The sequence below is a fragment of the Talpa occidentalis genome, unplaced genomic scaffold (assembly GCF_014898055.3).
Source record: "Talpa occidentalis isolate TD23 unplaced genomic scaffold, MPIMG_talOcc4v2.1 talOcc4.13, whole genome shotgun sequence".
Classification (NCBI taxonomy): Eukaryota; Metazoa; Chordata; class Mammalia; order Eulipotyphla; family Talpidae; genus Talpa; species Talpa occidentalis.
The window spans coordinates 100,400,174-100,413,652 of record NW_023601322.1 but is presented as its reverse complement, the minus strand read 5'-3'; the positions used below and the strand labels follow the sequence as shown (position 1 = coordinate 100,413,652).

At 50.5% G+C, this 13,479-nt stretch overlaps 1 protein-coding gene across 4 annotated transcripts in view; it reads left to right on the top strand.

Moving 5' to 3' along the window:
* Positions 1 to 888: 888 nt before the first annotated feature.
* Positions 889 to 13,479, top strand: part of NFKB1 (nuclear factor kappa B subunit 1) — an 86,935-nt gene continuing 74,344 nt past the window's right edge. For 2 of the 4 annotated variants that reach the window (XM_037509629.2, XM_037509628.2), the window contains exon 1: positions 10,129 to 11,309. In XM_037509629.2, the coding sequence (XP_037365526.1) occupies positions 11,218 to 11,309 (92 nt within the window). In that variant the 5' untranslated portion in view covers positions 10,129 to 11,217. Of the gene's footprint in view, positions 899 to 1,918; positions 1,958 to 10,128; positions 11,310 to 13,479 lie in introns of those variants that run through there. The other 2 variants (XM_054694611.1, XM_037509630.2) reach the window with 2 other exon arrangements.

Sequence of the window (13,479 nt, the reverse complement as noted above, 5' to 3'; positions counted from 1 at the left end):
CTCAGGTCCTTCTCATAGACTGGCTTTTACACCCGCTCCGGCCCGTTGCTCCAGAGCTGCATGTGTGTGGCAGGTCCGCTGCTGCATGACGTGTGGTGTGTGCGTGAAAGTGTCCGCCCTGTCACGCGTGTGGACATACCTTCACCTGCTAACTTGGGCTGCTGTCACAACACACCACAGATGGGGACTCACTGGTGACAGGTGTGGAGGCTGGAAGTCTGATGTGAAGGAGCCTGCGTGTTGGGGGGCCCTTTCCATGTCACACTTGGTGCTGCCTCTGTCAGGAAGAGAGAGGTGCTTGGTCTCTGGGTCCTCTGATGGGGGCATTAACCAGATGGTGGGGGCTCTGCCTTCAGGCCCTATCCTCTTCTCTAAGACCCCCCACTCCTCCCATATCATCATCTCAGAGGCTAGGATTCAACATAGGAGTTTTGGGGGTGAGAGGAAATAAAGACATCCTCCGCCATCGGGTCCCCTCCAGACAACCTGATTCCCACGTCCTTGGGAACTGTGAGAATAAATTCCTGTTGTTTTATGCCTCCCGGGTTGTGTGAATTTGTTGACAATCCATAAACTGAGCGAACCACTTGCTTAATTCCACCCTCACTTTTAAATTCATTCTGTAGCATAATATTGAATTCTAAATGCAGTCCTTTTCACTGATTCTATAATTTTTGTCCCCTGAAGGCGTCTTGCTGGTCACTCTTCATCCTGTCCACCTGCTCTGGAGCAGCCCCTGGGGCGTGAGGGCGCTGCGGCCACAGACTGGTCCAGGGAAACGACCCCTCGGCGCTGGCTGCTGTCACGGCAGGGGCAGCTTCCTACTCCCGCATCGAAAGTCCTTCCAAGTGCACTGTCAGGCGTCCGCAGCATCCTAGCGCGCAATTTCTAATAGCTCGTAAGTAACAGCTTCTCAAGTCGTGTCCTCGTCTTTGTAAATCAACCCAATCCCAGCTCTTCAGACTGCCCCGGGGCTGCATGTTGGTGGTCCCCAGGGCCCCCAGACCGCAGACCCAGCCGAAGGGCCTGCTCCTCGGCCGCGCTCCCGCGGGGAGGCCGGGCGCGGGTGGCAAGGCCGGGCGGGCGGCGCGCCGGGGCCAGCTGTGCTGGCGGCCGGGGCGCCCCGCGCTGGAGCCGAGCGGACAGCTGTCGCGGCGCCGGCGGGAGGCGCCGAGGCGGACACACCTATTCGGCGGCAGGTTTCTCGTGCGGGGCAGCCGGCCCCGCCGTGCCGGCCCCGAGAGGCGGCCGCGGGCCAGGAGGGTCCCGGCGGAGGCGGCCCTGCCCCAAGCGCTGGCCGCCGCCCGCACCGACCCCCCTGCCCGGCCGCCACCGCGAGGCCTGGGTGCCGCGGCCCGAGACGCGCCCTGCCCGGCGCCCGGGAGGCCGAGCCCGCCCCGGCCCGGGGTCGGTCCGGCCCGAAACCCGGTCCCCCGCCGGGAGGTGAGCCTCGGCCGGCCATCGAGTGGCGCTCCAGACGCGGTCGCCCCCCCCCCGCCCGGGCCCGCCCCCGGCGGCCGACGCCCCGGCGCCCCGGATGCTCGGGCCGGGGAGGGCGCGGGGCGGCGGGGCGCGCCGGCGGGCGGGGGCGCGGGCCCGGGGCGGGCCCCTGAGGGCGGGGGGCGGCGCCCCCTCGCGGGCTTCCCCCGCCCCCGGCGCCCCCCCCCCCCCCGCCCCCGCCCCGCGGCGCGTGCCTGCCGCTGTCTCGCCTCCCGACGTCAGTGGGAATTTCCAGCCAGGAAGTGCGAGCGCGAGCGCGAGGGGAGCCGCCGCCGCGCAGGAAGAGGAGGTTCGCCCGCCGGCCGCGCTGACACTTCCCCTGCGCCCGCCGTCGGCCGCCCGGCCCGCGCCCGGCCCGCCATGGCGCGCCGCTGACCGCTGGGCGAGAGCGCGCCCGCCGCCGCCCGCCGCCCGCGCAGGCCCGCCGGACACAGCCGCGCGCCCAGGCCGCGCCCAGGTAAGCCCGCCGGGCCGCCCGCCGCCCCAGCGCGCCCGGCCCCGTCCCGGCCTCGTCCCGGCCCCGCGGGCGGGCGGGCGGTGACAGGCCCGCGGGGCCGGGGCGGGGGGCCGGGGCGCGCTGCCCGCCGGCCGGCCGGGGTCCGTCCCGGGTGGAGGCTGCCCAGAGTGGCGCCGCCAACTTTCGTCCCCACCCCCACCCGCGGGCCGCTGGGGCCGGGGGCGCGAAGCAGGCAGGCGGCGGGCGCAGTGTGGAGCCAGATTTCAGACCCGGGCGTTCTGCGAAGAGAAAGCAGAAGTGCGCGGCAGCCCTCGGGGTGGGAAAGACCTCCCCAGCCCCCCAGCCCGAGCGGGACAGCCCCCTTCCCGGGCTCCCTCTAGGGAGGACCCGCCGCGCGCCCCCGCCCCCGCGCGCACCCCCGAGCAGAACGCACCTGGACGGGACCTGTGCGGAAAGTAGGGGGCCCGGTGCTCACCCCGAGGCCTGGCGCCGCAGAGAAGCAGCTACCGTTTCAGAGCACATTTTAGTGACTTGATTATGCAAGACACTTGCACACGGGCGCCCGGCGCAGCTGACCTCTAGAAGAAAACTAGTCCTAGAGACGAGCCCGGCCGCGGTGCAAGCTCTAGAATAGATGCTAACGGGACGGTGGCCCTGGTTCGTCGTCCGTCCCCACGGCCCGGGCGGCTCCGTGGCGCAAGGGTTTCACTATGGAGGTTTGAGATGTTTTCAAGACTTTGTTAGTCTAACAAAAGTCTTTGTTAGACTTTGCAGTTTTCAAGACTGCAGCTTGTTAAATCACCGTATTTAACGGGAGAATTTTCCAAAGTTCAAAAACTGAGCAGCTGGCTGGCATTATTAACACCCTTGATAACGCTGGTGTGCCGTTGTCCTACAAAGTGGCGAGCTTTGGTGAACACCAAAGCTGGCGACCAACTGTTGTTCAGGGCGCATTTTCCTGTTGCATACCTCAGTTGACTATTGAATGACTTGCTTTGTCAATTGTTCAAACTTTAAAAGGGGATCTTGATGAAAACAAAGCCTCTCACTGAAGTATATTGTTTTCCTGATATTAATACTGTGCTTTCTAGAGATGAGTCCTTTTCCTGTTTGATGCACTAAAGAAGTTATGTAAATAATTTAAAGTGAAGTATCTTTTTAACCGTATGAACTTGGGAAGACAAGCGAGAAAAAGACTGCTTGCCTGTAGTATTTTACGGTTATCATGTAGCTGAGAGGCTGTCTTGATTGTGTGCTTGGCCAGGGGAAAACACCCCACCCAGCGCACCTGCCGCTGCGGGGCTCTCAGGAGCGAGGGCAGGCCACACCAGACTGGACAGCGGGAGAGCAGGGAGGCACTGGCTGGCTGTGGCCTCAGTGCTGGCCCTGACGCCCTGCCTGCTGTGGGTCTGCGGTGAGCCGCTTCTAGTCTGTCTGAAAGGCTTTTGAAAGAAAATGCTGTCATCCAGTTACTGGTTTGCGTGGAAGTGAAAATCTGTTATCTGAGCTTTGAAGTTTCCATTTGTCTTGTGTTCTGCCGTTCTCATTCACATGTGCCTAATTAACGCCCCTGTTTCTCAAACCTATACTGGAGTATGGGTACAAAAATAGTTGTTCCCCTTCGTAAGCAGGCTTTGATCTCTGCACTTCCTTCTGACTCGACCTCTTCAACACGGCGGCCTGCGGGGCCTGAGCTGTACTTGGTGACAGCTCAGCGAGTCTGAAATAGCAGAGTTTTAGATTTAGTGGTCTCTCCTCATCTCCCTTTCCCCACGTCCCTTCCAAGCAAATGAAGCTGGTTTGAGAAACTGGAGTTTACCCGGGGTGGTTTTCTTAACTGCCGCCTGACTTCCAGAGAAGGATGAAGTAAGCCGCCAGCTCAACTCAGGGCTTACTCCCGCGGTGAGGAGGAGGGCTAGATAAGGGATTGGCAGAGGGGGAGCTGGGACTGTTGTTCAGTCAGCAGCACCTTTTCTCCTACCCAGTGTGTGAGAGACATCCCCTGGCCAGAAGAGGTGAAAGTGCTGGCTTCTGGGGGGAAGTGGTTACTTTGTAACCTTCAATGAGCTTGAACTTGGGAAAAGCACAGAACTGACATTTTTAAATGGTGAGTTAAAATAGGACATCTGGGTTTCTGTATGGATCTGTGCTAAGGTAGTCACGATAGACACAGGCACTAGTGGTGGACGTGCTGTCCCTAGCAGAGGTGACAGCGGGAGGAAACAGAGCGGGTTGATGGCGTGAATGTTCTGATGGTGCCCGGCGGGCCACCGAGAGGCCTGGGTCCCACCAGCCTGATCGGAGGTATGGGCATCGGGGCTACACGGCTTCTCATAAATTTGTCTCACTTTACTTTTAGGGAGATTGTTGTCTCTGGTTGACGGGCTTTCTGTTTGTGATGTGAAGCATCCAAGATACTGTGATTGCTTCATGTTAAAAGAAGGAAGAAAATAGAACTTTGGTGCTGCAGGACTGACGTGTCTCTAGGGTGCCTGCTTCTGCATCCATGTGATGCCCCAGCAGAGTTACCTGCCTGCTGCTGCCCAGTGGCCTGTGCACCACACTGAAGCAGCTTCCCTGTCTTCTGGGGACTAGTTCTCATTTGCATTCTTGCATCTCCGCAAGTCCTTCCCTCACCTCTGGTGTTCTTAGCATAGAACATCTTCAGAAGCAGGTGGACCCCACCTCTCCGTAGGAGGCCTGGAGGCTTGCGAGGTCTAGGGCCTCATCCTTAGGGAGAATGTGTGCTGTGGCTTGGTCCTGCAAGTCATTTCGTGTGGTGGTGTTTTTTTCCCCTAATCAGGAAAGATTAATATTTGAAACCAGATAATTTGATGGTGCTGATAGTTAGGGTAGCATGAACAAAGCACTTAGCTCATAACATTTCATTAATGAGTATCCAGTGCCTACTGTTCAGTGCGAAAGTGGTGCCTTCTCTCCATGACAAAGCACTTCATCTCTGGCCCTGCTGTGCCCCCGCTGTGCCCCCCCCCCCCCCATCCCTGTGCCACGTTGATGTGCTGGCTTTTAGCTTCTCAGGAGAGGTGCAGACTTCCCCTTGAGGACCAGCCCATGGTTTAGGGAAGATGTTGTGAAATAAATCTGTTGTTCCACTACAAATAATTTATAGTCTTAACAGTTTTACAGAAAACTGTATGAATTGTTAGACCTCCAAGTATATATATAGATTATGGTTTGATTTAATTTGTTAAAATCTCCAAGTATATATAGATTATGGAAGGAAATGGTTGTTTAATTTAGATTATCAGTGTAAAACTATCATTGTTTCAGATTTTCTGTAGCAACTAACACATTTAATGACCAGTGTGTCAAGTTTCATCTATTTGTTCAAAAGAAAGGGTTAATTCCTTGTAACAATTGTTTTATTATGTTTACTGTTCACCATCAGGCCAAAAATGTTATAATCAGCTTTTATTCTGACCCACACTTTCAAAAGATATTAATGCATTAAAATTATTTATAGAGTTGATTAAACTGTGAGGAAATGCTTGATGGAGCTTTAGAGAAGAGTATAAAGATTTTATAAGACTTATCCTTTAATAGCTTAAATCATTAAAAAGATAAAATAAAAAGAAAGGAAAAGAACTATTGAGAGAACCAAAAATCCTATCGCTTCAGCTCAAAATAAATCATTGCTATTCTCTACTGACAAAGAAATACTTAACACTTAACCTTGCGCTAGCTGGTACACGGTAAGCAAGCCGTAGTTATTTGTCGAATGAAGGAATGATGTTTTGGTTTGTTTCATTTGATTTTAAAAAGCAGCTTTTTTTTTTTTTTAAGCAAGGAACAATATCACCTTATTATTGCCTTCCCAGAAGAAGCCAAATCATAGTTGCTGCTTCCTAAATATTATATTAACTAAAAAAGCACTTGAAATTTACTAGAATAAGTAATTAAAAAGTACCCAGTGCCTTCCAAAAGGGAAATGCTTCATTCTCATAGAGGAATTTATGAACTAGGAAAAAAAAAATGTCTTTTAGTTTCAAAGTTTTAGAGGCACTTACCAACCAAGATAATAAAGTAATTGACTAATGAAAGGTGTTTGTACAAGTCAACACTGTGACTTTGTGGCTAAACTAGAATTTCTCTGAGTTTCATTGAAACTATAATTTCAATACTAGTGTCTCCAAACAAGGAACCTGTTAGAAACCTTACCCTGTAATCCAAAGATTGTTAAAGCCTATCTAAAAGAATCAGCTAAAGTAACAATAAGATGTTTTAGGGCAATCAAAATTAAATAGTCGTCACCTGTAAAAATGGGGGGCGGGTGATTAACTGTAAACCTCAAGTACAAGCCAGCAGGCAGCAAGGTTTACTGTACTTTCCTCAGATATTAGTGATTTTGCAACATTATAAAACCTGGCATCTCCTCCTGGCAGAGTTTGATTATTTCTCAGTTGCAGGATTTTCAGGAAATTGTCCTTGAAATTCAGAATCTAACCATTAATTCTTTGGGATATAATCTGTGAAACGAAATACACCTTCCAGACTAGAAAGAAGCTTGGAGTCAGAACCATTTCACTGCACAACACCCTCTTCCATCCACTCTGCTTTGCTACCTGCTCAATTCTGTCTCTGATCTGATTTCTTTCCACATCACTCACAAATACACCTTGGAGTTTGAAAAGTTAATTTAAAAAAATTATTTACAAATACAAGTATGTGTAATCATGTTGGTTTTTGCCAGTACCTTGAGGAAGAAACAAAAGTGTTTACTCACATAGCTGGGACACTACCAGTTGTCCAGCTGAAAAGTGCAGTGAAAGTGAATAGCGTCAGTGTTCGATAGTCGGAATGATGCAAGAGCCCCAGCACTGCAAACAGGAGCGCTCCGCAGGCGGCTTCCCCAGGACGAGGCGCCACGGCTCCTGCGCCATGGCTTCTGCCCCATGACTTCTGCCCCACGTTCAGTCAGCCTGCAACTCCTAGCAGGAAGGGGCATATCCAGCACAGACCTATAGCCCTGTCGGTCTGCCGTACTTGTCAGATATGCATGGATGATTCAAGCCATTGGATTTTTCGTAGACCTGACCCTTTTTGATAGATGAGGCTCATGAGCCTCCATAGGAGACATTTACTTCCTGTTGGCTTGAACCAAAAAAAGGCAAAACACCTGCATCAACTCAAGCACACCTCTATAGAAGGAGCGTAAACAATGTTTAAAATATGATTTGATTGCAGTAATCATTTTTTGTCAAAATAGCATTTATTTTTATACATCACAATTATTTATGTGATTTGGACTAGACATATTGTACTATTTTTCAATGTCAGGGCATACTGATTTCCTCAATATTATGTCCAGAAATCAATTCTAACATGTATCAGGCATAAGAGAAGAACAGATGAAGTTGATGACAGAGTCTCGAATCAACTTACTTATTGATTCTGTGCTCAAGACTGCACTTCATTTAAATAGCGAAAATAAATTACTTAATTTTCTTAGAAAATACGCCTTCCAAAACAAGAATTTTGGAAATGGAGAGAGTAACTGTTTAATGCTTTAACATGAATTCCTGACTCATGTTTTATGGCTATTTGAAGAATTCCCTTGCTTACCAGTTCTTAATTTAGGCATAGGCTTATTTTCTTCACTATTTATTGATGTTTGATCATTAAGACTTGACTTATAAACTTCAGTGTCTTTTTCTTTTACATAGAGTCTAGGTATAGTGGTGGGGTCAAAGAAGAAAGGCCCTTACAATTCACAACATGTAGGGTAATACTTTTTGTAAAACATAGGCACCTTTATGACGTACAGAATTAACGTAAAGATGACACGGAGCTATTGAATGAGTGTGAATGATTGTTCATACAGAGGAAATGCAAAATAGGAAGAAATACAAAGGCAGTGAGGAATTAAAAATAAAATTAAACTTAACCTTCTTTAGTTCTGTTGGATTGTTGGGAACATACTTAGGGGAATATACAAACCTATTAATTTATATAAAATTAAAGCTAAATGTAAGGTATAGAAAGTATATTTTACAATGCATTTATACTGCTTTGTTTAAGCCAGCTACGAAGTCTAGGAAAATACTTTTTGGAAGAGATAGATTAAAATGAACTCAAAATACAACCAGTCTTATACCATATTCATTTAATATATTTATTCATTGTGCTGCAATACATTGTAAGATGTATAAATTAAATAGTATGTCTGTGTGCTTTAAACCTAAGAGACTAGGAGCATTTGGTCAAAACAAAAGGACGATAAAAAAACATAATTAAAGGTTTAAGGGGAAAGTCCACTATAAAATTAGATCTTGACTTTTATTCTAGACTTGAATATGAAAAAGAAAAATATTTCAGAAAGTAGCCTGAGTGGCCAAGAGGAGGATAAGTGTAATATCGTGGCTGAAGAGGGAGCGCCTCAGTGAGAGGCCTGAGAGACAGAGCCCTTGTCCACTGCTTGCAGGCCTTCCTGTGGGTTCATCTTAGCTTTGAGTGATTGAAAGCCACGGTCACTGGCCTTTCTTTCTGGAAATGCTCTGGAAGTCAGCTGAGAGGAAGCTGACGTCCACACACCTGGGAACTTAACAGCAGGCCTAGGTCCGGCCCGGTGCAGGGCAGCTCCTGCCTGACGTGGCGGGTCCCTGTGCTCACAGTGGGCATCCTTACCTCTTCCCACCGTGCCTTTACCCAGTCCCCGTAGGACGTTTCCCGAAACTGAATGAGCAGGACACGACAGCAGGTCCTGGCTACTTGAAAGCATCACCCTCCACCCGTATACCCCTTAGCCATTGCAGGCAGGGCGCGTGCTATTTCTCTTGGAGAGTCTGTTAGTCCTAGGTAGTCCAAGCTGTTTGGAAAGGTATCGAATCCTGTGCTGAAATAGATGGATGGTTCGGCAGGTAATCGTGCTGAATTTGCCAGGTATCTATTGGTCTACTGGGGGAGTCCGCTTGTTCCAAGCCACAGGAAACAGTAAGCGTCTGCCCATAGATTCCCCCCTTCCCCCAGAACATCCCGTTCACCATCCTGCCTAGTGCGCATGGGGTCCAGGAGTGGGCTCCCCGCACAGCACAGCGCGCTGGGGCCCGTCTTCACACACTGAGTCCTTTCTCCTCATCAGCACGGGTTCCTCCTGTGTCCAGGGCCCGCTAGAGCTCAGCGCGCCCCTAGTTTTCATCTTGGCTGTTTCCTGATGCCTGTCCCTGCTTCTGCTCCATCCCTTCAGCAGCCTGAAGGCCAGCTCTTTGCGGGCAAGTCTGGTCACGTCATACTCTTCATGTTCTGTGGTAGATCCGCATGCTGAGTCCTGCCTACGTCACCTCCCACCCTGCTCCCCACCCAGCCTGATTTCTCAGATCATACCCATCGACTTTCAGTTCCTTCTCCAGCCTGTCTCACTTTGGGTCCTCTACGTGTGCGTCTGCGTGAGGAGGGCGCTGGCCTGGCGCTACCTGCTCAACCCCCAGGCGGGAGGGCCATCGCTGTCTCTGCCCCTCCATTCTGTCCCCACCCCTGTCTCCCCGTGAAGAATGTATGCCCGCCCCATCCATGTGCTCTGTCTTCTTATGCTTTCTAGACCGAAACTATAAGATTTCACCGTACTCACTTTCTGTCCGCACCGCATCTGGTAAGTTTGCTGGATGAATGAGCGGACAGACAGAAAGGCAGGAGCATGCGGCTCCGGGCACACGGGCTTCTCTGCATTTCATTCCTCTTTGTAAAAAAAAACAAGAGGATTAGACGACAGGAGCATGTACCTTCAGAGTTAGTTTCTTTGCTATGATACATTCCTTAGAAGACTGCAGATTCCCCTGTCGCATTGAGCTGGGTCACCTAGGGGTGTGCCCATGGCGGGGTCAGCTCTTTTTTTTTTTTTTTTTTTTTTTGTTTATTTATTTGTTTGTTTGTTTTGTTTATACAAGCACTGGGTACAGTCAGAAGCGCGGGTGGGTGAGAGAATACACCAGAGCCAGAGCGGGGAGCAGAGCAGGCAGAAGGACCGAAGGACACTGCTGAGGGGAGCAGCGGGCGGCAGGAGAGGTCTGCGCGCCATGTGGGACCCTCCTCCGGTGGCCGGGGAGCAGCGGGGATCGAACCGGGGCCACAGAGGCTGCGGGCAGCTTCGCAACCCAGCGCTCAACCGCTGCGCCACCGGGGAGGCCCGGGGTCAGCTCTTGATGGTCAGTGTGCACAGGAGGAAGTGCCTTCAGGGGCCCTGAGCTGCTTTTCCTGCCAGCCTGCTGTGTGAAGGACTGCATCTTTGTCATTAGTCTCTCCTGTTCACTTACATTCAGGTTTCTCCAAAGAAATTGAAGGTAAACTTGATGCAGAAATGACTATTCTTATTTGAATTCCAAATTGCCTCAAGATCTTACCGATGATAAACTTGGAGGAGGACGAGGGGAAGTGACCGCGGTGAGAGTTGAATCTCATCCGTCATAGCAAGAACACAATGTCTAAAGTTGATTTTCAGGGTGATGTAAGTATAGCCTTGGAGATATGAAAAGAACCCCCAGGAAAACAAGAGAAAGTTAGGAGTGCCCTGAAGGTGAGCTGAGAGGCCAGCGAGTGGGGTAGGTCTGTGCCTTTTCACATAAGCCATTCCTCTCTGCGTGGTGGCATTTCTCTCATAACCATTCATGCATTTGAATGTGGGGTGTGAGCTTTCTCTGTGTACTGGGAATTCAGTGCCGGACAAGACAGAAATCTCTTATTTCATGAAGCTTAGATCAGTAAAGTTTCCTGGTTTGTTTTTTTAAAATAAATATTTCTTTTTTTGTTTTTTTAAGATTTATTTATTTATTTAAACATGCACTGGGTACAGTCAGAAGCGCAGGAGGGTGAGAGAATTCACCAGAGCCAGAGCTGGGAACAGAATAGGCAGACTGACGAAATACACTGCTGAGGGGAGCAGCAGGCGGCAGGAGGGGTCTGCTGCGCCATGTGGGACCCTCACCGGCGGCTGGGGATCCAACCAGCACTGCAGAGGCTGCCGGCAGCTTCGCAGCCCAGCGCTCAACTGCTGTGCCACCAGGGGCGGCCCATGTTTCCCTTTTTAAAAGCTTTCTTTATACATTAGCCTCTTTCAACCTGAAGAAATGCACAGGTTGTGAGAGTGCAGCTCGAATGGTTTCTGGCAGTGGTCCCTTGCCCTGGGTGCTGTTGTGGCAGGAGAACCCTCACAGAGCTGAAAGCCCTTCTTAGGCAGGCCCCAACCCCAACCAGCACTCACTGCGGCGTCTGGATTGCGCGTGTGCCAACCCCATGACCCCGGTTCCTTCATGCCCCATCCAGCGTTGCCAGAATGCGCCACCACTCCAGGCTGCTGCCAGCGGGCTTTGCAGGGACCGGAGCTGTGGTGTGCACCTAAAAGGTCAGTTCACTGTGGATTTTCTAATTACACAAAAGATGACGGTGAGACTAGAACAAGCTGCCTTTTCACATTGACTTGTTATTTATCAGTTTAAATAATGTATTTTATTTACTGCCAGAGAGTCAAGGTCACTGCCAGATTGGTGGGAGAAAGAGGCGTTTGAACCAGGCTCTCAGGCACGAGGGCAGGTTTCCTTGCTGCCGGCGCACAGAGCCTTCCGGGGTAGGACTGGGTCGGTGTGCATGGGGGTGGAAATGCTGGCTTTTTTTTGTTTTTTCATATAAATGGATGATGATAGCATTCCCAGACCCAAACCTCAACCACCAAATGGAATCACTCTTCTTTTGGCTAGCGGGGCTGGCCTGTTCGGCAGAGTTCTGTTCCCTGCTGCTCGCCTCACCCACTGAGAGCTGCCCCTGCTGGAGCTCCTGTGGCTGTGCGTGTTCCATGTGGAGAGACCTTCTTAGATAGATTTAAGGCGTGAAAGGTGCCTTGTGCGGGCCTGATTTCAGTGCTTGCAAGTAACTGTGTGTGTCTATGACCGGGGCCGGGGGTGGGGGGAGTGATGCGCTGTGGTCATTTTTCAGAGGAACACTCCTCTCTCCAGCTGCTGCTCATCTGTCCAGTCAGCCAGATACTGCTGGTTCCCATGGTGAACCCTTTTCTTTTGCTCTGGATATTGAGGGCTAGTGAAAGTTAAAATCCAAACTAAAGTTGTCATATTTACAGGTAAAAGAATTTGATCAGTTTTAACAAGAGAAAATTAATCTTTAATTCATAACCTTAATACTCCAAAATAATACTCGATGCAAAGGCTAGACATGAATTTAAAATTCTGTCAGAAGTTTTTGTAAAGACTTTATTATTTTTTTAAAAGATTTATCCACTCATTTATACAAGCACTGGGTACAGTCAGAAGTGCAGGAGGGTGAGAGAATTCACCAGAGCCAGAGCAGGGAGCAGAACAGGCTGACTGACAAAACACACGGCTGAGGGGAGCAGCGGGTGGCAGGAGAGGTCTGCGCACCATGTGGGACCCCCACTGGGGGCCGGGGATTGAACCCACGCTGCAGAGGCTGTGGGCAGCTTTGCAGCCCAGCACTCAACCACTGCGTCACCAGGGGAGGCCCAAGACTTTAATTTTTTAGAGCAGTTTAAGCCTGGTGAGATTGAGGAGGTGGAACGATTTCACACCCCCTCACCCCACCTGTGCACCCCGCGCGCCCCCCCCCATCATCAGCACCCTCAGATGGCATGCTTATAAATGAATGATGATAGCATTACCACTATGGGCCAGCATTGGCCCAGAGTCCACAGCTGACACCGGGGCTCGCTCCTGTGCTGTGCGTTCTGTGGGAGTTCATCACGGCGGCTCCTAAGAGTCCTTTCTCTGCCCTGAAGTCTCTGTGCTCCATCTGTTCGTCCCTCCTCTCATCCCTCCCACACTCTGTTTTTAGGGAAGAAGAAATCTGTAGAACTAGAATTGTGGAAGCAGACAGTTCAGAAGAAAGCCCAGTAAGTCCAGTCCCTCTCTCATGCTGCCTGAGGACAGCCCTTGACTCAGCGGGGTGCTGAGTTGGTCTGCGTGGAAGCAGAAGGCAGCTACATCCAAGGCCTCCCGCATCACTGTCATCTTCAGAGTGTTGCTCTGACTCCATAAACAGGGTCACTGGACTCATCCTACTGTAGTGTTAACAGAAGGAAATTTTAGAGTGGAATTTGCCGTTCAAGTGCATGACAATTATAATATGATTAGAAAATATCCAAAACATCTTTTTGATCCCATCAATTTCAGTCACCTATAATTAAGAAAACAACCACAGGCAAAGATCTGTTTCTCTGTGAGAACATTGGAATGCACCCAAGTCACTTGTCTGCGAAGCCCCTGTCCCCCACGGTTATAAGCGACTTGATACAGCAGGAATGCATGCTTCCTTACAGCAGAGGGGTCACGTTCACGGTGTGATTGGTTCTAAGAGGCACTACCCCCGCCATAACATCTTGGCTTAATGATGTACATTTTATAGCTTTCTATAAAATCCTCTGTCACTGCCTTCCCTCTTTTTATGGTGTTTAGGTCCATACTCTGTGCTTTCACTTCTTTGAGATTTATTGAGCTTTGTTTGGGTTGCAACATAGTCTGTCTTGGTGAGTGGTTTGCGTTCACGTG